Source organism: Crocodylus porosus, unplaced genomic scaffold (assembly GCF_001723895.1).
Source record: "Crocodylus porosus isolate Cpor-Errol unplaced genomic scaffold, CroPor_comp1, whole genome shotgun sequence".
Lineage (NCBI taxonomy): Eukaryota > Metazoa > Chordata > Crocodylia > Crocodylidae > Crocodylus > Crocodylus porosus.
Window position 1 is genome coordinate 27,617,086 of NW_017728921.1, and position 21,777 is coordinate 27,638,862.

Sequence of the window (21,777 nt, forward strand, 5' to 3'; positions counted from 1 at the left end):
CCACGCAAATGCAATTTTGGGAATGCTTTAAAGAGAGAAATGCTAGGTAAAAGATTTGTTTTATTCTTGCATCCATGATTTATGCCATTCAGGTGCACTGCTGTGCTTTCATTTTGCCCCATGGACTTCATTAGATCTCTGCATAGGCGTGACAGTCTCCTCTCTTGTTGTAAACTCAGCATACATAATGGGTCACTTGCAGAGAAATGCATGCTCTGTTTCCATCTATCAGCCCTTCCAAATAAAGAATGAGGGGTGAGGAACATGGAAACATCAGACAAAGGAGAACAGTTGCTAAATTACATGTTTTATCTTTTTCTTCCACAGTTTCACACAACCTAAGGCTGTTTGATGATCAGGAGGGGAATATGACCAGAATGATCATATCCTTATAGAAGACAAGTATGTGTGTCACTATATATATATATAATCTCAGTGCCAGAATTATTGGAAATCAAAACTTTCTAGTTAAGTGATGCTAAAAGACCCCCCTGTCAAGGATGACTTACAGGATTTAAAGGATGTATTCCAATCTCTCTTAAGCTGCCTATGAGATCCTGGCTAAATCATCTGGGGGGGGGAAAGGCCCCTCTTTGCCTCTGTTTCCCCGTTAGTAAATGGGCCTAATAATTCTAACCTTGAAAAAGACTTTTGCACAGCTTCATTCATAAATAGTCTGTGTGACACTGTCCATTCTTGCTTTCAGAATGAAATGATAATATATATACAGCAACTTTTTGAACTGTAAGGTGGTATATTGCACGCCAGTTGCTTGAGAAAGGAGGTTAACTAATATAAAGTCTTCATCGTAATTCTGTGAGAAGCTGCTATAGCTCAGGGTCTGAAGTTATTATACTTTCTGTGCCTATTCATCTGCTACACCAGACCCTAATTCATTTAACAAATTGATAATTCTAAAATGAATGATATGATATCTCATACATGCAGAGGTTTGAGGGCGATGTGAAGAGTTTGCTACTGGGGATTTACCAGAATTGCAGTAGATAATAAGAATTGTCTAGGTTCTTGGTTGAGGTGCAGTTTTCTTAAACACTTTTTGTTCTTTTTTCCTTTGTCTCATGTTGTATCTCCTAAATATTTCTTTCAGAAGAGAAGAAAATCACATGGCTTGAGAGCAAATGTCACATCCAGAGCCCCTCTGCTGATTGTCCTGGAGACCCTCTTCAGATTGCCTCGTTATGTTATGGAAGTCCGTGTGATCATTCACTTTGTACCACTTGATTTTGAAGACAACCTTGGTCATTCTTGCTGGCTCGGAGAGCTGTTTCTATGGGCTACCGTTAATCAGTGGTGAAGCTTCTGAGTGGTGTTTTTCACAAATATACTAAACCTGATGCACTCTAGAGCCGCTATTCGAAGAAGCAGATGATTTTTGCTAACCATGTCACAGGCTGAATGGGTATCACAGCCCTCTAAGTGTGTAGGCCTGTGTTAGTAGTCACTCTGGAAATTGTTGATCTACGTTAATGTTGAGTGTATTGTGTTTTAAGGTGTTGAGGAAAATGCAGAGACGGCATAGCAGCAACACTGATAACCTTCCTCCTGAAAGGTGAGTCTTCTCCCTTCCTCTGTTTCCTTATCAATCCTCTTCAAAGGGAAATATTTGAATGAAAGTTTTGGTGCACTTCATATGGTTAGAAGATAAAATCTGGAGGAGTAAGAAAGGAATATTTCCCATTGTCTATAGCAAGACAAAGCTTGCTGGGTGGGTTAGGATATGCTCATTTTTGTATGCAATATCATCTGCTTGTCTCTGCCAGATGCAAAATGTGACCCACTGGGCCAATCTGCCCTTTTTCCCGTGGTTTCTTTTTTAAAGAGAAACAGCCAGCTGAATTAAGGCTAAACATGAAGTTGTGTGCATATTTGGAGTTAAACCTTTTTTCCAAATTCAGCCTAACCCAGACTCCTGAAAACTGAACTTTGTGGAACTATCACAGTTCTTCTTCCCAATTTTCCTCTTGTGCTACCCCTAAATTCAAGAGGAGAATCCATTTTTGTGATGGTCCTGACCTCTATAGGTCTAGATATGAGGCCTGTTCAGGAGTGGCGGTCCTTTACTGGTCTGGCCTTGAGGAGTTCCCAAAAGAACTTACCCTCTGCTCAGTGGTGTTAAGGAGCTCTCCTAGTCTGAAGTTGCCAGATAGAATCATAGAAAATTAGGGTTGGAAGGGACCTCAGGAGTTCATCTAGACCAGCCCCAATAATATCATCCCCATCAAGACTTTGTCTACCCAGGTCTTAAAAATCTCCAACACAAGGGTACAGTACCACAACAGCATATGAAAGGGACATATCTTACAAAGTGATTTGGGAATCACAGCCAATGAGCGCGTTAGAATTTTGCACCTCATTGAGGTGCTGAACTCAGTACTAGGACTAGAGAAGTAATTTTCTAGTGCTGAAAAGCAGCCTCTTTGGGCAGGTAGATGGACTTAAAGTATGTGTGTGTAAAGCAGACTTCCTTTACACTTAGCGGACTGAAATTACTGAGGACTCAATAGTGAAAGTAAAACTTAACTATAAGCAGTAACTACTGACATGACCTTGCTGGAGTTATAAGTTATGGTAGAAAAAGGGAGTCTCTTCCTTGGGAATGTAGAGTAAGAGGAGTTCAGCACTATTTCTGAATGCCTGGTAATCTACTACTCTGCTGCCTACCAGCAACTATTTTTTCTTGAAGCATGCTGGCAAGGTGTCTTGTCTATCTCGGCCAGTTTTCTGTCCACCTTACAGTCCATTCACCTGACCTGCACTTCTTTAACTTGCATGTAAAAATGTGGGAGACCATCTCAAAAGCCTTGCTAAAGTCAAGGTATATCATGTCCACTGCTCTTCCTGAATCTACAGAGCTAGTCATCTTGTCATGGAAGGCAATCAGGTTGGTCAGGCATGAGTTGCCTTCAGTGAATCCATGCTGACTGTTCCTGATCATCATCATCTTCTCCAGGTGCTTAAACATAAGGACCTGCTCCACGATTTTTCCGGGGCCTAAGGTGAGGCTGACTAGTCTGCAGTTCTCTGGCTCCTCCTTCCATCCCTTAAAGATGGGCACTATATATGCCCTTTTCTAATCATCCAGGACCTTTCCCAATTGCCATGAGTTTTCAGAGATAATGGCCAGAGGCTCTGCAATTAAATTGGCCAATATGATCATGTTATCCCAAATTTTATGAAAGTTCTGTAGGGTTCTTGGTGTATTTGTAAAACCAGGGTTTATCCTTGTGCCTGTGGACAGCTAAGAATAGAACCCTTCTTCTAGGCATAACAGTAACAGTTCAGTGAAAGCAAATGTGTAATTTTTCGTCATTTTTAATATTAAGCAATGCCGGTTGCTTGCATGTGGCTAGTGGAAGAAGTCCAAACATGAACTTTATCAGAAACCAAAATAAAATGTATTTCTTTTCACATTTCTATCCAAGACCAGGTTTTGCAGGAGCACATTAAGTCTTGTGTGCTAATCAAATTCTAATGTATGTCACACTGATTCACAGAGAAAAAAAAGGCTGTGCAATTGTTTTAAGTTCCTTTCGTGCTCTAAAATAGCCTTGCCTCACGCTTGCAGTGGTGTTGTCAAACCAAGTGCCTGTGCATTATGGGCTGTGCACTGAAAGGGGAGATATTGGAGTTGAGCAGTACAGTGGAAGTTCAATGGACTCTGCACATTGGTGGAGCAACCCTTTGGTTCCTTCTAAAGCACTGGGATCTGTGTGGATGAAAGGTGCTGTGCAAAATCAGCTCTGGATCTGTATCAGATACAAAAAAATGAATATTACCTTATAAATTTAACTTCAGTAATCTCATTTTAATAAGATAAAAGTATTGCTGGGAATACAGGCAAGGATTATTTTAAATTATTAAATTATTTTAAAGATATAGGGTGAAATATTGACCCAATTGAAGATCCAGGCCAGGCACCTGGATTTCAGGTCAAGATTTTATCCATAGTATTTACCTGACAATAATGCTTTTTAAATATGTGCTGAAAGAAGCCATATACTCTGGTAGCATTTTTCCAGGCAACATCAATGTGTTATTTGTATAGGTCCATATTCCAGTGTTAAGTTGTACATACTCATCATGTTCCTGGGGATGCATACAGAACTACTATTGGTATTTTGTATCTAACCCTGATAAATGGCAACACAAATGTTTCATCTAGTACCTGGCTAGTTAATTCTGAACCATGGAAAAATGATTCTTTGCACGTGCCTGCAAAGAGACTCTGGGAGTCCGGGATGGCTATAAAAAGCCTTGTTGAGAGCTCTCTTAGTGGGGAGAGGTGCCTGGTGAGAATTGGAGCTAATCCAGAGGGAAATGAAATGCAAAGTTCTGTGCTAGGTTAGATGGCCAGGGAAGATGATGAGCTTGTGGAGAGACAGGCTAAGGGAGGTACAAGCAGTGTGTGTGTGTGTATGTGTGTTTAGTCTCAGCCTGTGATATCTATTTCTGAAATTGAAGCTCTACAGGGATTAAAATCAGGAGAGACCATAGCCCTGCAATGAATCTCTTTGTGGGTTAAGATTATTGCTGGGCTTTATTTGTTACTCTCTTTGCTGCTTAGACAATTGTTTGCTTTACGTTGGACATTTTCTTGGCTTGTGACTTGATTTAAGTGTCTCCTTTTGGGTCCCCATGAGGCCAAGACCTTCCGTACATTCCTAAGTGCCATGCCACTGAGTTTAGGCAAACAAAGCATTCTTTTTCTTAGCATTTGGCTTTGGGGTGAGACAGTCTGAATTCCACCCCTCATTTTGGAAACTCTCTGTAGGCTGTGAACTATCTCACCAGTTCAGGACACAACCAGTGCCCAACCCAAGTCCATTTCAGACACTTTTCTTGGAGCACAATTTACTGGTTGAATAGAAAATTGCTTTGTTTGGGTGGCACCAGCAATTCGCCTAACTATTTTTATCTTGAGTCGTATGACAGGCTGTTAGCTTTTAACTCTTTTTCTCGCTGTTTTACTCCGTCTCTCTCCTGAGTGGACATCTGTTGGCCATATCTGAATAAAGTGGGAAGAGCCTGAGTATTGGGGAATGTAGGTTAATTCTTCCAATTGGTCTGATTAACTCATTTAGACATAATCCCAGATTCTTGGTGATAATTTCTTAAATCACTGGAAACAGTCATTTATTTTATACCCATTACATATTTAACATCAAAACCATGTTAGAAAAGTTGGGAGAGTACTGAATTTAGCTTTAACTGGCTTATTTCGTGTGAGATGCTCAGGATTTTTTTGGCCCACAGATGATGGAAAGATGTTGTTTGACCAGTGCCTTGTAAACTCTGTAGTCTTGCCAAAAGGAATAGTGTCTAGACCTGGCAGCTTAGAACATTAGGAGGATGTTTTTCCCACTTCACATCCTGTACCTTGATCTCTGCCCCATCTTGTCCATTGGGGGTTCTGTCTCCCCACAGCAGAAACCGCAGTCAGACCGTCAGTTCTGAAACCAGCGTGGATGAAGGTGGGGTTTTTGAAGGACTGAAGGCTGAAGCTTCTTCACCACAGCAGCTCTTCTCAGGGCTGGCAGGGATCCCCTCTGGCACCATCACAGCTACCCCATTCCAGTCAGGTTTGGTTCTAGGTTCCTCAGCAGGAGGCGGAGAGGTCTTCATTCAGATGCCAGCCTCAAGGGAGGAAGGGGCCACTCGGACAGAGGGAGCTCCATTCCAACACCGGCAACAGCCCCATCACTACCACCATGGCCATCATCGAGGATCCTCCCTGCTGCACATGGCTGGTGGGGACCGCCATGGACATGCAGAAGAAGGCAGTGAGGACCAGGCTGGGACTCCAGCCCCAGCCCTCTCAGAGTTGAAGGCTGTGATTGGCTGGCTCCAGAAAGGGCTTCCTTTCATCCTGATCCTCTTGGCTAAAGTTTGTTTCCAGCATAAGCTCGGTAAGCACCCCGCTTCCTATTTTCGTTTGATTGTAAGGTTCATAAAAGGTAGTCAGGCAGCTCAGACTTGCAGGATGTCTGTTACAGTCCCTAGAAACAGTAAATTTCATGCACAAAATGCAGGCTCTGAAATTGGAGACAAGAATTTACTTCTTGTTGTACATCCTATCTTTATCCCCTAAATTATTATCTGCTGCTGTTAGAGCTGAATTAGGGCCATGCTTGTCCAACTATGTGGGAGACGCTGATTCTGTGCCAGGTCCTGGCCACTCCCCATATCCATCAGAGGCTGATGGTGCTGTGAAGAATCCTTGAACTTCTTTAGAAGAGATGAGAAAATGGGAAAGTGTTGTGTCGCTCACAGAGTCCCTTGCTGGTCAGCTAATGGGTGGCAGTGAAGGTCTGAGAAAGGACTTGAGGCTTGTGTGTGCCCAGCAGGGTTGTAGTTGTGAAATGAGGGCTTGAAGGAATCATCTGTTTAAATTCTACTGCTGAGATTTTAAAAACTGCCTAATACAGGCAGTTCCCTTTTATTTTAATAGTCATTGGGCATTCTGGTGGCCTTGAAATTTCAGTCTGCAAATCTTTAAATATAAAAATGCAAGTGGGTTCTATCTGGTGAATTTCACTTTTTAAGGAAGTGACAGTGCTAACCTCACTAGTCAGAGGAAGCATAACATGGAAATTGAAGCCCTTCAGGCCTCTATCGATATTCCTGGTAATGTATATTACACACTGTGTGTGTCAACATCTTACTTTTGCTCCCTTGGTCTCCCTACATAGCTTTGCCAGTGCACCTCTGTTTCAATTTGTAGAACCTGTTACTATTCCAGACCTGCAGAACTTTCACCCTTCTGGATCTCTTATGAATAGGGCCTGCCGTTTGTGCAGAATGTGTATCAAACTGCTTATTAGTTTGTGATTCTGGGCCAACACCCACCAGACATGACAGACAGCTTCATGTTCATTTGGCCTGAATGTGAATCTTGTATGAACCTTGGTCTCGAGCTTAGTTGCCAGTAATCCTGCAGTAGCACCTACCATAGCCAGAAATCACAAGTCTGTTTGTTTAAAAAAAAAACAAAACACCCTAAAATGTTGAGTGCAACATAATTTTGCAGTCTAGATCCCACCTGCCCAGGCCTATGGCATTTTGACAGGTGTCTTTCCTTGCAGGGATTGCTGTGTGCATTGGTATGGCCAGCACATTTGCATATGCCAACTCAACACTCCGAGAACAGGTTGCTTTGAAAGTGAGTACAGTGCCTTGTTCCTTTGTGCTCCTGAAATACATTGTTTTGAATATGCATAACTACACTGATGTCAAACCTTTGTCACTGTATTATGTAACTCATACAATTAATGTGTATAAAGTTCTTAATGTATATGAATAATCTAACTGGCCATGGACCTTGTGTGTGCATATAGCCACACCCACACTCTATCCGTGGTTTTCAAGAGACACTATACGGTGGTCAGAACATGAGGATGAAAAATAACTGATTTTTATTCCAGGGCTTGCCACTGACTGGCTTTGCCTCATACATAAAAACAGAAATGACGATATACATGCCAACAGGATGCTGTTAGACTTGATTCATTATTGTTTTCAGAGTATTTAGACATTTTCAAATGAAACATGCTATAGAAATATTATTTTTAATATATTTAAATGCTCTCCTGCTATTCCTGTTATTTGTAAACAAATCAGTAGGCTTCTTTGGGTCTCATGGTTCCTAAAGGAACTGATACCCTTGCAATGCAGGATTGACGATACAGTAACACAGGGGTAGGTAATAGGGCTGTGCGAAGTTTCAGTCACCAATTCAATTCAGAGGCGATTTGGTGGCTGAATCTCCAAATCCAAATTTCATCGGGAGACCAATAAAAAGGTCTGAATCAATTTGAAGCCTCCGAATCAATTTGGAAAAGATTTGGAGAGCTTCAGAGATTCAGGCAGCTCCCACTTGCTGCAGGGAGCTGGACCTGGACTCCGTGCCAATAAGTGGGGTGGGGGCTGGAGGAGGAGGGAGAGGACCATGGGGGGGGGACCCTACCAAGCCCCATCCCCTGCCTGCTTCCCCAGCCTCTCTGAGCACCCCCTGACCCCAGTCCGCTCTCCCAGCCCCATCAGTGGCTGCCCCACCCAGCCCCAGCATCCCAGCACTTAAAAAAAAAAAAAGCAAAAAAAAAAAGCCTTGCACTCACTGTCTGCTGCAGTGGCTGTCAGGGCCTCTGGGGGCTTGTGGCAGAGCCCCTGCACACAGTGGGGGGCAGCAGGGATTTCCCCCCCCCAATCTGGCAGCAACTGGTGAGTGTGGAGTCCTTTTTTGTTTGTTTGTTTATTTATTTTTAAAGTACTGGGGCCGGGCAGGGCAGCCATTGACAGGACTGGAAAAGTGGGCGGGGCTTGGGGCTTGTTTGATATGGAGATTTGACCAAATCAATTCGGGACAGTGATTTGAATCACTGGATTGAATCGCTCTCCCCCAAATCATCTGAATCCAAATCCAAAGTGAATACTAGCCACTTCGCATAAGCTTAGTAGGTAACCCCGGCACAGGTGCCAGAGTGTGCCACGCAAAGGCATTTTGCTTGGCGCACACACCTTGGAGCAGATGGCGGAGAAGGGCCTGGGGCTGTGCTACCACAACAAGGATCAGGCCCCTTGCAGCTCCCCTGCCATCACCTGGCACACCAACATCTTACAAGTTGAGGCTGTGAGTGTTTTTGGCCCTCTGCCCAAAATCATTGCTGACCCCTGCTAAAGTATCGATAATGTGTGAGTGGCATAAATAGGTAATTATATATACAAGCAGTAGGGAAATTAATATAATAAAATATGGAATGAAGGGATAAATTGTACCATCATATAATGAAATATCTTTCTTTTACACTTTGGACTGTTTTATGAGCGGTCTGTTTATCAGGCTACCTGGTCTGATGCTAGTCCTTTTTAGTAAATCAACCTCCCAGAAAAATCTTTCCTCTTTTTTTTTCCATCCAGATGTAGAATTTCCTTCCAAAAATTTTACTTTTCTTTGGCCCCAAGACAGGCAGTTTTCAGGGGTTTACTAAAAATGTTTGTAGTCTAATGCAGTGGTTTTCACCTGGGGTGCCATGCACCTTTAGCTGCTGTGAGAACCTGTCACTGGTGCTGTCATACTGGTACTGCTGTGGCTGTGGCCAGGTGAAACTTTTCTGCATGGCTTGGTTTCCAGGAGACATGTTGAAGCTGAACTGGGAAGTGGCTAAAGTAGAAGCAGTCGTTCCTGCCTCCATTTGGTTCATCTAATAACCCTAATGCAGGAAGGAGTACGTGCTCCTGCTACAGCTCTTCCCAGTCCAATCCCACACACAGCTCCTGGAAACAGGTATGTGTGGGACAGCTCCACCTGGCAGCAGAAGCATCCTATCTCTAGGTTGCTGCTCTGCCTCTGCTGCCAGGGAAACTGTCCCACATGCTCCTGTTTCCAGGAGGAGCATGTAGGGCTGGACTGGAAAGGATTGTGGCATGAGAGGGTGAGCCTGCCTGCTTTAAGCTTATCAGATAACCCTAATGGAGGCAGTCATGTGTGCACAGGCTGCAGGCCTCCCTTGTCTGGTTGTGCATGAGGTGTGCGGGGTACTCTTACATGACAGCAGTGATGGTAGCAACTGCAGCCCAGTTGAGAAACAGGAAGGTAAGCTGAGGCAGCACAACAATGGTTCTTAACTGGGGTGCCACCAAATTCAAAAAAATTGTGAGAGTGCCCTGAATCTCAAAATGTTGAGAACCACAGGTCTAATATCTTTGGATTCATGTGTTTTATAGAATTTCATATCTCCCATAATACACAATTTAAGTTGCTTTGTTTAACTGTTTCTCAATTGGAAATCAAATATCCTGAAACCTCCTAGCAAACAATATCCACCTATGCTGTGTGCATTGTGTGCTGTTTATAATATTGGGCTCTATTGTGGGCTCTATCAGTCTTTTTAATACTGGGGTCTATCAATTTTCAGTTGTGGTCCCTTTATTTTTAAGGCCATCCAGATCCAGCTGAGGTAGGTGAAAACGCAGATCTGTGGTACAACAGCATGTTAAACTGGCATTTCTGTACCTGCTTGTCAAGCTAAATGCATATACGTTATACTCTGTATAAGTAATTAGGCCCAGAACCAAAACAGTGTCTGTGCATTTATCTGGAGTATGCACTTATCCAAACTTAATGCTTGTTAGTCTACAGTGCTGTCAATGCTGAGGTATTAACAGCTTTGAAACTGCCTAGCTCCTGTCATTTTCAAAGCATCTGATAGCAGTCCTGAAACTGGCTATAGCTAGTTTTGGGACTACTAATATCACAGATTTGACAGTGCTGTGTACTTAAGGAGTACTGCTTACAATGCTGTCAGTGCTGTGTTATTAACAGTTGCAAAACTATATCCCATCATTTTCAAGGCTTCTAATAGCAGCTTTTAGCTGCTTCCCTTTGTTTCTGGCCCAGTTAAATGGTACAGTTAGTTCCAAATTAGGCAGTTACGTTTACAGTTAGTATGCAGTCCAGGGACATTCAATAAAGTTACAAAACAGTGGAATTGAAAGATGCTATAAACTTAATTGGTTTAGGTACTTAGTGGATGTTCAGGTTGCTAATATTTGTTACAGTGGAAGCCCCAGACAACAGAGACTGGTGTTGTGTTGCACAGTTAAGTGTATTATATGCTGATCCAGCATGCACATAACTAGAATACACTGTGTGCAAGATTTGGATGTCCCGTTTAGGGGCCTACCTTTGAAAACTGTGTTTTGTGAGTTTACACTTCCATTTTCACCACTGTAATGTCATCAGTGTTCACTGGAGAAACTCCGTTTGACAAAGGACAGACTCTGGCTCTGTTTATCTGTTTGTACAAGGCTGCCTATTTATGTCTCACTCCCATGTAAATAACTAATTACTGAATGCTTAGAAGTGTGCCTTTGTCCCTTGGGATGGCCTCACATTTTTCAGCAGTCAGAGGCTTGGTGCATAATGTGTATGTCCTCTGGAGACTTTGAAATTGTCTTCTCTGCTTCTTGTTTTTGCTCAGGAGAAGAGGTCAGTGCTGATTATCTTCTGGATCTTGGCTTTCCTTACTGGGAATACCCTCTACTTGCTTTACACATTCAACTCTCAGCAGCTGTACAACAGGTGGGCAGAGGGTAAAACATACTTGCTGGCATTATAGAAAGTAAAAATAGACCTTCTTGCATTGGCTGGGGGAGGGAGAGTATCCCTGACCCACAGCAAATAGTCTGTACACCTCCTTTGCCCATGGAGTCCAGGACTATATGTCATGGGGTAATTGATGACAGACAGAGAGCCATGGTGCTGGAGCCAGATGGGAACACTGACCCATTGATTTTTTTTCTTCCCTTCCCCTAATGGTTTCTTTGCATCACTGTATATTAGACTTCTGCTCTGTTACCAGAGATGAACCCAAGTAATAATGTTTAGGTTTGTATCTGTATCCATTTTATTGCCAGCATTTGGATAGGGGGGTTGCATATGGGGCAAAGCAGGCCAAGCTCTAAATACAAATACAAATCACATTTCTTCCCAAAATTCAGAGATGCCTGTATGCAGGAATCTGGTTTGGGTCCATCTCTACTTATTACAATCACTGAGGGAGATATTTAATGCCAAACAAGGAGAGGCATTGCTGAGGTTAGGCCAGGGCATGAAACTAGGACAGATGAGGTGAAATGGAGCAATAGCAAACTGAAGTTGTTAGGAAAATTGGTCTGACAGTTAACATCCATGCCCCTGTGGAATAATTGTCAGTGGCAATTGGGTGTGTTCTGTTATGAAATGCCACACGGAAAACAATCACTGAATAATGCAATGCAATACAAGGAACAATCCTACAACCAATGAGCAGCAGTAGTCTAGCTCTCTTACACGTATGTTCCTTTCGCCTCTAATTTTGATGGTTCTTCTATTGTCACCTACCTCCTCTCACCCAAGTCAGATTTTTGTTGAGTGGTAGCACTGTTGTACACTGCTGAATTTACTTTCAATAAACCGAATTTATTGCTGGCAGTGCTTGGAAGTAACTGCTGCTTGGCGGGGGGGGGGCGGGGATTTTATATTAACCCCTTCCACTCTGCATTATTTTATTTAAAAATAATAAAGTATGAGTTCAAAGTAATATTACACCCATATGTTTGGAACATAAAGGATAGTGCAAACGGAAATCTAGGGGGCTCTGGGAAGTGTTGGGGAAAGGTGTTATTCAGGGACTGGTGATGGAAAGGATTGGGTGGGTATGGAATAGGAAAAACAGACAGAGGAGAAGGGCAGGGCGACAGACGGCAGCAAGGAGACTGTTTAGTGTAGCACTTGGAAGCAGGGCCATCTGGAAGACAAGATGGGAATGTGGGGCAGCTGATGAGGCTTGACAGACTTAAGGAATATCAGGCTAAATAGAAGCGTTTCAGTACAATTGGAAGGTTGTGTTGCTTTGCTTAGACAGGACAGTGTTGCTCTCAAGAGCCTAGAATAAATATATTAAAAATGCTGGGAAAGAGTTCACATCAAAGCCCATATCCTTCAAGCAACTCCATAGAGCCCCACTGGCTTCCTGCATGTGGGCAGGGTCTCCCTTCCAGCGTAGGGGCCCAATATCTTTGACAGGGGAAGTTTCTAAGCTTAGAACCTGCTATTTATTTTTTATTTCTTACCATTTTTAAATGTATGTGTTTCTTTATTTTCTGGGGTGTTTTGTTTGTTTCTAGCCTACACTTAGTCCTTATGTCTCTGATTTTGTTTCTGTTTTTAGGATTTAATTTTACCTGTTGTGCTGTGCCAGTGTTGTGAGTATTTTAATTTCATGCTCAGGCTTTTGGTATTGGGTTTTTCTTTTAGTTAGGCTTTTGCTTTTCTCAGGAGACACTGGTAGACAGTAATATTGAAAAGAAGCCTCTTCTAACTGGTAAAGACGGTTTTGATTGCACAGTTAGTGCAGTGGTTCCCAAACCATGATTACATGAAGTACTGAAACTTTATACTTCCACTCTTGGAGCAGATAATCAAGTAGTGCCCAGTATCAGATGCTGAACTTTGGAGAAGAAAAAAGGGAAGGTATCTTTCTGCTGCTGCTCTGTACATGCTATCTTAGCCCACATCTGGAGTGCACTTGTATATCCTAAGGTGACCCTGGCTCAAATTGTGGTAGGAGATCAGAGGAGTTGTGCTACCATGCTTCCCCACCTGTGCCTGGCACCTTACTGTTCTGTGTGAACTGCTGGGCTCTGCAGTGCACAAAGAGCCCCCACCCCTTAGGCAGTACTCTGGAATCCAGTTATTAGAGTCTGTGTTACAGACCCCTGCTGGTTCTGCTGCCTTTGGGGCTTTTGCCATTGCAGAGTCTGCATGGTGGGCCCTGCTGCCCCACCGTTGCCCACATCCCATTAATTTGTGCTTAATGAAATACAGGAAATGTTGATTTCTGCTATCAAGATCTTAGTCTGTTCCTAAAGTGCATGAGCCCCTGTCCCAGTACTGTCATACCATGCACAATAGTCCTGAGTATTCTTCCATAACAAATACTGTGATGCCCTTTTTACCTGCCTGTTTTACATGCATGAGCAGCTTGGTACTGGGGGGAAAATGCTGCAGCTGGACTAATTTTGCTTTTTGCCAGAATCTGCCTTTGGGACTGGTTAGCAGAGCTTGATGGTCTTGAATTGGTCCCTGCTGTTCCTGCTGGGTGTTTCTACATGAGACGCTAACTGCGCAGAGCCTAATAACACTGTGCAGTAGCATGCCAGGCAAAACCTGTGCTACTATGCTACTGCACAGTAGTATTTGGTTACTGCGCAGTTAGCGTCTGTAAAATCCTGTGAATCGGTGCTACTGTGCCATAGCACCAGTTACTGCACATTAATTTAGTACTTGGTTATCCAAGTACTAAACTTAATGCGCAATAACTATGGCGCATTACTTGAACATGTAGATACACCCACTGAGTCACAACTACCAATGACATGGACTACAGCATAGCACGCGTCTCAGGTCATTCCTCTCAATAAAGATGGAGAGATTTAGGTAGCTTTCAGGAACAGAATTGACAGGGCAAGGCTACAGACCAAAATTGCTGCTTTTGGATGGAGAGAAGGGTCTATTTTCAGCCTGGGTGCAGGTGTTAACTCTTACAGTAGGTTTGTGGATGACAGGTTTCCTCAGTGAAAGTAGGCAAATCTAAATCTGATGACCTTTGTGGGACTGGATAAGAACAGGTGTGGGTAAGAGACGCAGAGGGGTAACAGGACAAATATGGCCTTCATGACCTTATTCCCCTTAATAGCTTGTGTTCAAGTTTGGTGGAGTCCCAGACCCTGTCCTCATACTGGAGCTAAGTTTGTTTTGTTGAAGTGCACATGATATGTACCATTCATTGACGTGTGGATTTTGTTATGCTTTTCAGCCTTATTTTTTTGAAACCCAGTCTGGAGAGGCTGGATTTCTTTGACCTGATGTGGATTGTGGGGATCACAGACTTTGTACTGAAGTATTTCACCATTGCATTGAAATGCCTGATTGTTGCCCTGCCTAAAATCATTCTGGCTGTCAAATCAAAGGTAAAAGGACTTTTACTTTCTGCTTTTCTCCTGATCTTTGCTTGACTGGAACCACCAAATGAAAACATTCTTTTAGTTTGTGTCCAGAATTTGCTTGGTCCTTGCCAGGGGGTGCACCATGCAAGGAAAGCTGCCTCTCCTGCACAACATGTAAGGACCTGATAAAAAGTCACTGTTGAGGGGATTGTCAAGACTGCTCCTTCCCTGCTTTCAGGAGTTATACTTTCCCCCCAGAAAGGGAAAAGAAGATATGAAGCCATAATCCAGCTGCAAAGCATAAGTATACAACACTGTTTCTTTCTACAGGCAATGGGCAGTTTGCCTAAACTACACTTTGTGGACCAGCTGTCCTCTACCCCAAAGATAAATATAGTAGATTATAAAGACAAAAATCACATATTTTCTTGAATACCCTTAGCTGTATAACTGACAGTACATCACATTATTAAAACACTCTGATTTTCCTTTGTGTATGTATGCAGCAGAGCTGGTTAAATTGCAGGCTTTGCATGTTGCAAAGTTTGAAATTTTTAGGGAAAAACAGGCAGCCTTTGGTTAAATAATAGTTTGAGTCATTGTGGAAGTGATAGAAATGTTTTAAAAATTTTAGCATCAGATAAAATTATCTTTTCCCCCTGTTCTTTCCCTCACCCTCTACTTTATTAAATCTGACTTCCAAGAACTCTTCCAGCCTTGCTTGGCCTGGACTGAAACTAAATTAGCAAGGTTCACTCCATATTTAGACTCAATTCCAATTTATAAACTTAATTTGTTAGTGCAAGATTTCTGTGTTGTTATATCTGGGATCTCATTTTGACAGATGAATGTTTCACTTTAATAATAAAATTAGTTTCTAATTTTGGATAGTCAGCTTGAGACCTTCAAGGGCTGATTTTCAGAGGCACTAGTTTTCTTGCCTCAGAGTCAGAATTGAACTCTAACATAATTAGAGTGCACTATGTTGCTACTTCTTGAGTGTTATGTGAAATGTTGGTTCTGATCTCTTGTGTTTATTGCAGATCTGTAGCACTTCTTTTTCTTTCCAAAGTTAGGTATGTTAACCCTAGTGTTCTGGGCAAGTTCCAGCTGAAAAAAAAAACTTTATTTCCCTATAGGCTTGTCTGCGCATACAAACTATACCAATTTATCTGTGCTAGTACAGTTAAGGTAGTGTTAGAATGATATTGTAACCATGATGATCCCGGAATTATGTGAGAAGCAAGGATTTCTTTAGGCAATATAAAGCAATTTAGACAATTTCTTTAGTTCAATAAAATATAGGACTAACTGCCTGGTTGGGGTAGAGTTAGGCAGGCCTTGAAATGCAAGACATTCTCCTTCAAGTGTGAGAAGAAAAGCCAGCACATGACTGTTGCTGTACTAGCTTTTCTTCTTAGACCTGAAGAAAAATGTCTTTCATTCGAAAGCAGCTAGTCTAACTCTATTCCAACGATGCAGCTGGCCTTGCCTCTCACAAATACAGTTAACACAGAACACTTTCCTATGTCCACAGTTACATATCTATCTATCCATCTAAAGGTGCCTTCTGCCTGTATAGCTTATTTCCATAAGGAAAAGAACACAGTTAAACCAGGGTTAGGCGACCTTTTCTGGCTGTAGGCCAGAATGACCCACCCTGGGTTGGAGGAGGGCGGGTACTATCACTCTGTTACTGCAGCTGGCATTCATCCCCACATCGGCATGAGAAGAGTGTGAGGGAGAGAAGGAGCCGGTGGGCTCCGAGGCCTCCGCGCCGGCACAACCGCGCTAAAATCCTGCACTCAGACACAGAGCAGGGCAAGAACACACCTCTTCCAGGTGCACGGAGGAAGGAGGGGCCCAGATGGCGAGGGCCGACCTAAAAGAGACGCCGGTGTCAGGAAGAGGGGCGGCGGAACCAGAAGAGCCCAGCGGGGAAGCGGACACCAGCGGGAGCAAGCTCGTGCAGATGCGCACTGTCCTGAAACGTGGTCAGACTTTCTGGCACAAGGGTAAGCCCCTGCGGGGTTTGTGACCCCGGGCAACCAGCCCAGCGAGGCCGCGGACTGTGGGAGGCCGCCGGGAGCGGCTGGAACCTGGTAGGCTCGGCTACCATATAGACTGTAATAGAGGGGCAGGCACGGACTATGAGATCGCTGCTTCGCCAGTAAAGGATCAAGCGGTCGCGAGGAGCCCTAGGGAGGGCTGAAGAACTCCTGGGGAGTTGGGAAAAGGGGTTTCAACCCCACGGCGTACAGGGAAAGAGCGGAGGACGTCCGAGGAGGATTGAAGCGGGCCCCAAGCTCTGAAGAGTCCCTGGCCGTACCAGTTTGTGTTGACCCTTCTTGTTTTCCTTTTTTTTGGGATTAATTTGAGAGAGACCTTATTGTGTGGCCGACCTAGATAGGCAGCCACGCACCGGTGGCATGGGCAAGGATGTAGGGGTGGAGGAGCCCTCATCGACACGGGACCCCAAGAGTCATGGAGTCTCACTTTTGGACTGATACATGCTGGACAAACAACACTGAACCGGATTACAATCAAAGTCATGGCAGGCGAACCGGACGCGTGCAGCCCTCAGATGAGTGAATATTAGCTACAGGGAAGCAGTCCCGATGCCAGGAGGTGGTGGGTACAGCGAAGCACACCCCCCCCTACAAAGAGTGACTGCAGAAGGTGTTGCATGGTACCAAAGCCCATATTTGCAAGTCAGATCTACCCATAGGTTGTAGGTTGCTGACACTTGATCTAAACTGGTATTGGTTCAGTTAAACCTCTTTGGAGCCTCTGTTTTTAAGATACCTGTAAGGGACAGTTGAATAGATGCCACTACAAGTTTACTCTGGATTTTGAACCGTCTCACTGAAGAGGCTTTGCAAAATCTGTTTTGGAGAAGGTGTTGGTGGAGGGAGAGAAGCAAGAAGAACTGCACATGGAAAAAGAGAATGTAGTAAAATAGAGCCTGAACATGCAGATAGTAGCACAACCCAGAGAAAAGCCTAGAGAAAGGGTAAGCTTTGGAGAATGAGGTGCTGGCTGAGAGAGGTTGGTTTGGTGAGCAGGAAAACTGGTCGTCCAGTTCTTTCTGTATTCAGGAAAATAAGGCTGTGTACATTTGTGTACATTCTGTGGCAGTAGACAAAACTACATCAGAGAAAAGCCTGACTCCACTACAGCTTGCTCCTGCTTAGTAAAACAGATGGCAAGTCCCCAAGTTTTCAGCTAACCACTTGAGTCAAAAGGATAAGAGCATCTTTATTCAGACGTGGCAGCCACAGTATTTGGGCACTCCTTCCACTTCAGTAGAAAGTCACGCTCTTAAATGAAATTATTAAATCAGTGCAGATAAATTATAGATCATTTTTATCCTTTTGGCCTTTTTCTAGCACTTTCTTAAGCTGCTGTCTAATGTCTTTTAACAGCACACAGGAAGCCGTCATGTCCCACCTCAGAGGTGTCTTAAGTTTCGTGGTGATCATAGTACATTTAGTTTGCATATCAGTTAAGTTTCATGAAGAAGATGTTTGTCAGCCTTTAGGAATAAAAGTGCTATAGCATTGCAAAATGTTAACATTAATATCACTGAAAGTCTTGGGCAGAGCACTTAAAGGGAACATCTAAACCAGAAATAGTTTTGCTTACAAATGACATGGGTGGCAGGGGAGTTGAGCAGTTTGTCCCTGTGCAGCAGGGCTATTCGAGATGGTTATTAATTTATCTCTGGCAATTGTCCAGGTTCTTTTTTTTTTCTTCTATTATTATTATTATTTTATTTTGGGAGATTAATGTGGTGGGTCAGAGCATAATCCAGCTTGGAAAAAAAAAAGTGATGTGAATAGTCTTCCCAAGATAAATTGCAGCACTGGAAAAGGTTCACAGCCTTTGCTTGCTCGTCTGAGAGCTATCCCAAGTACTCATTAATCCTTGTCGGGGGAGATGAAAGAGACTGAGTCTTTATTTGCAGCTACAGTGGGAGGCTGGTAAGATCACATCTGTCAAGGGTCTATAATGGCTCAGAGCACAGATGCTTCATTTTTAATACCTTTTTCTTGATAGTGATATTTCTCTGATATATTTTTTAAGTCCCTTTTTGTCTTAGATGGTGGGTGATGGCCATTCTGTCCTTAGACATCTAAGGCTGTTGCTGCCTGCCACTTTGTTCTGGTTTTATGTTGTTACCCCACTGAGCTCCCTGCCCATCAAGCCAGTTTGGCCTGTGATCTATTCTGATTTAACAAAATTGGGCAGGATCATACTTAGATGAGCAGTTTCCAAGAAAAGTCTAGGATGTTCTAAGAAGTGCTACTGGTTACTGCGTAGATACAGGTCTTCACTACACTGAAGTCGCAGCTTAGTTTTATTGAGGCAGTGTGATTTCATAGTTTCATAGTTGATAGGGGCAGAAGCAGATCATCAAGTCTGACCCCCTGCCATGGGCAAGAAAGGATGCTGGAGTCAAACAGTCCTGACTAGGTGGTTGTCTAGCCTCCTTTTGAAGACCCCTAGGGTAGGGGCAAGCACCACTTCCCTTGCAAGTTAGTTCCAGCTCCTAGCCGCCCTGACTATGAAGTAGTGCCTCTTGATATCTAGCCTGAATCTACCCTCAGTCAACTTATGGCCATTATTCTTTGTTACTCCCAGTGGTGCTTGGGGGTGCAGGGGCTCTCCCATTGCCTGCTGGAGGTCTCCCATTGTGATGTTGGAGGTCTCCATATTTTTTCAAATGAGATTGTAAATATCTTGATCAGAATTTGTCAAGACAATGTACTTAAAGTGCTAGTTGTCTATTTAAGTGATAACCTTAAATAGACAAAAGTTTGTGTTTCAGTCTGCCACCTTGATGCTTGCTCTTCTTGTATTTGTGAGCTAAATACACTACACTTAATCTGAGCCTTCAAGAGACCAAGCAAGAGACCTGCTTGCTTCCTTCCCAAAATCCTTGCCTGGTGTTGGTTATTGAAATAAGTTGTATTTACCATTCCTTTCATGGCTACAGCATAGTAGTGGGGGATGCAATGCTTATTAATGGGTGGAGAGTGTAACAAGATGCTTTGAATGTTTTAAGATGCAAATTACTGGAGGATTGTAAACTATATTATCCACAGAGAGCTGAATGCTCTTTTTAGCTGCTCTGAGGTGTGCTATAGGGAACTACTATTGGAGGGTGTTTGTTTCTGTTCAAAGCAGAGGCTTCCAGTCACTTAGTCTAGGACTAATAATGAAGAGCCTCATGCCTTAGGCATTAGAGATAATGGATCTTTTGGTGCTCAAAGCACTGGTGATAGCAAAGGATGACTGGCAGGTAGCTTATGAACATAGTAAAATGTGCTAGACTTTGACTTCTAATGATGCATGGTGCGGTCTGTGCCATCCAAATCCTGTTGCTTTACAGATGCATGATACAAATGGATCTCATCCTACAGATGCTTCAAAGTCTCTTCGGTGTTTTTAAAAACTATATTCCGCCTTGTGCATGTAACCAGGTGCAAGAGGAATTAGTTGTGCCAGTGCTGTTTACATGACTATACCATGTAATGCTTCTCTGCCTAATATCACCGTATACTTTGTGTTTCAAATGTTAATGAAAGGCATAACAAAAAAAAAAAGAAAAAGGTCATATAGTTCAACAACCACTGTGAAGCAGGGCAGGGGGAATATGTACATATTCTTCCTGAGTTGTCTGGTCTGCCTTCCTTATATTCATCCACTGCTGCCTGTAGTGAGGTTTCCTAATTTGGGAATAATACACAGCTTGTATCTTTTTGAGTTTGACTTTGGATCAGTCACCATTATAATTATTCTCATTGAGCTCAGAGGCTTTTCCAAAGCTACTCTGACCCTTTCTGGTACTCCTCAACCTTTTCCAAACTGTTCTGAATATTAGCTGGCATTCTCTAATGCCTCCAATGCCCTCTTCTTTTCAGGCACCAAAAAAATCCTTGGCTGAGGAAAAGGAAGGAAACTGAGAAATACACTTTTGAGAGGCCTGGAAACTGAATTCTAATAGCATCTCTGACACTTGGCATGTCTGCGCTACGTGCACCAAGCTACAGCTATGGCCCTGAGTGCGCTCACTCACCTGACCTTGCATATGTGATCCAAACCTAGAATTTCATGGGTGAGCAGCTCGGGGGAGTCCCTCTGTAGCTGCAGTTGAGACCTCAATTTCTCATGTGCCCAGCTGGTTGCTGAGCATTTCTCCAGAGCAGTCTTGGTGGTGTATTTCTAAGTTTGGAGCCTGTGGGTAGGAGGGGCATGCTCAGGACCTCCCTGGTTAGGACATGCTGGTATTTTGATAAGTCACTTAGTTTTAAATTTTTCAAAGTGGGTGCTGAGTTTAGTGCCTGATTTGAGGCATCTTGTCTTTGGCTTTCAGAGATGCTAAGCATCTACCGCAGGGACTATTTGCAAGGCATAAAGTTAAGCACATTCATAACTCTTCAAAGAATTGGAGCTAAAATTGCAACAGTCCACACTAAGTAACATACAATGTTGTGGGATTTGGATGAAGTTCTCAAACAGAAATCATAAACGTAGGCACATTTTTACTCAAGTATTGACCCAGTAAGTGCATGTGTTTGTTTGTTTTTCCAACTGTTGAAATGGAGCTTCCGGTTTCCCCAGTTCTTCTGGAGAAGATGGGCAGCATGATGCAGGACTGTTGAAACCCTTTTGTGTCACTGCTGTAGCAAGAAAGCAAGAAGGACAATCTCTCCCTCAATTCTTTAAAACACGAGTGCTCAGGACCCAGGGATGGAAGTTTTCTCTGGTAGCAGCCTGGTGCCCTATTCATTACCCCATGGGTTCTCATATCTTTCATTTCTTTGTTCCCCCGAATTCCATTCCCCAGGGATGTCAGCAGAGATTGCTGACAGCCACATGAAGAGGGGGGGCAGAGGGGAGGAAGCGCAAAGACACCTGGGATTTCCTAAACTGCAATCTCTTCAGCAAGTGTATCTTTTTTATTTATCTGCCTACTTTTAATTCCACACCCCCCAAGCTGTCATTCCTTAGCAGAGAAAATGAAAAGCTGCCATTTATATGTGTACAACAATGGAGGCTTTCGCAGGCCACATGGCTCCTGCAGTTTAATTTACTCTAATTTGTTTTATATTGAACCAAATGGTATTATTTACTGATTTTTTTTTTAATGGCGAGCATTCAGAATGTGGGGTGGGAGCCAAGTTCCCCCCTCACAAGGAAATTAGGAGCCCAGCTGCTATTTAAACTTGTCCTGTTCCCTACTGGGACTCTGATGCTCATTCTGGG

General features: G+C 43.3%; 1 protein-coding gene across 6 annotated transcripts in view; it reads left to right on the forward strand.

Annotated features, from left to right (window-relative positions):
• Positions 1 to 21,777, forward strand: part of RNFT2 (ring finger protein, transmembrane 2) — a 46,971-nt gene that overhangs the window by 1,709 nt on the left and 23,485 nt on the right. For 3 of the 6 annotated variants that reach the window (XM_019539347.1, XM_019539349.1, XM_019539348.1), the window contains exons 2-7: positions 328 to 402; positions 1,109 to 1,570; positions 5,449 to 5,927; positions 7,104 to 7,180; positions 10,998 to 11,098; positions 14,376 to 14,529. In XM_019539347.1, coding sequence (XP_019394892.1) covers positions 1,488 to 1,570; positions 5,449 to 5,927; positions 7,104 to 7,180; positions 10,998 to 11,098; positions 14,376 to 14,529 — 894 coding nt within the window. In that variant the 5' untranslated portion in view covers positions 328 to 402; positions 1,109 to 1,487. The remainder of the gene's footprint in view (positions 1 to 327; positions 403 to 1,108; positions 1,571 to 5,448; positions 5,928 to 7,103; positions 7,181 to 10,997; positions 11,099 to 14,375; positions 14,530 to 21,777) is intronic. The other 3 variants (XM_019539352.1, XM_019539351.1, XM_019539350.1) reach the window with 3 other exon arrangements.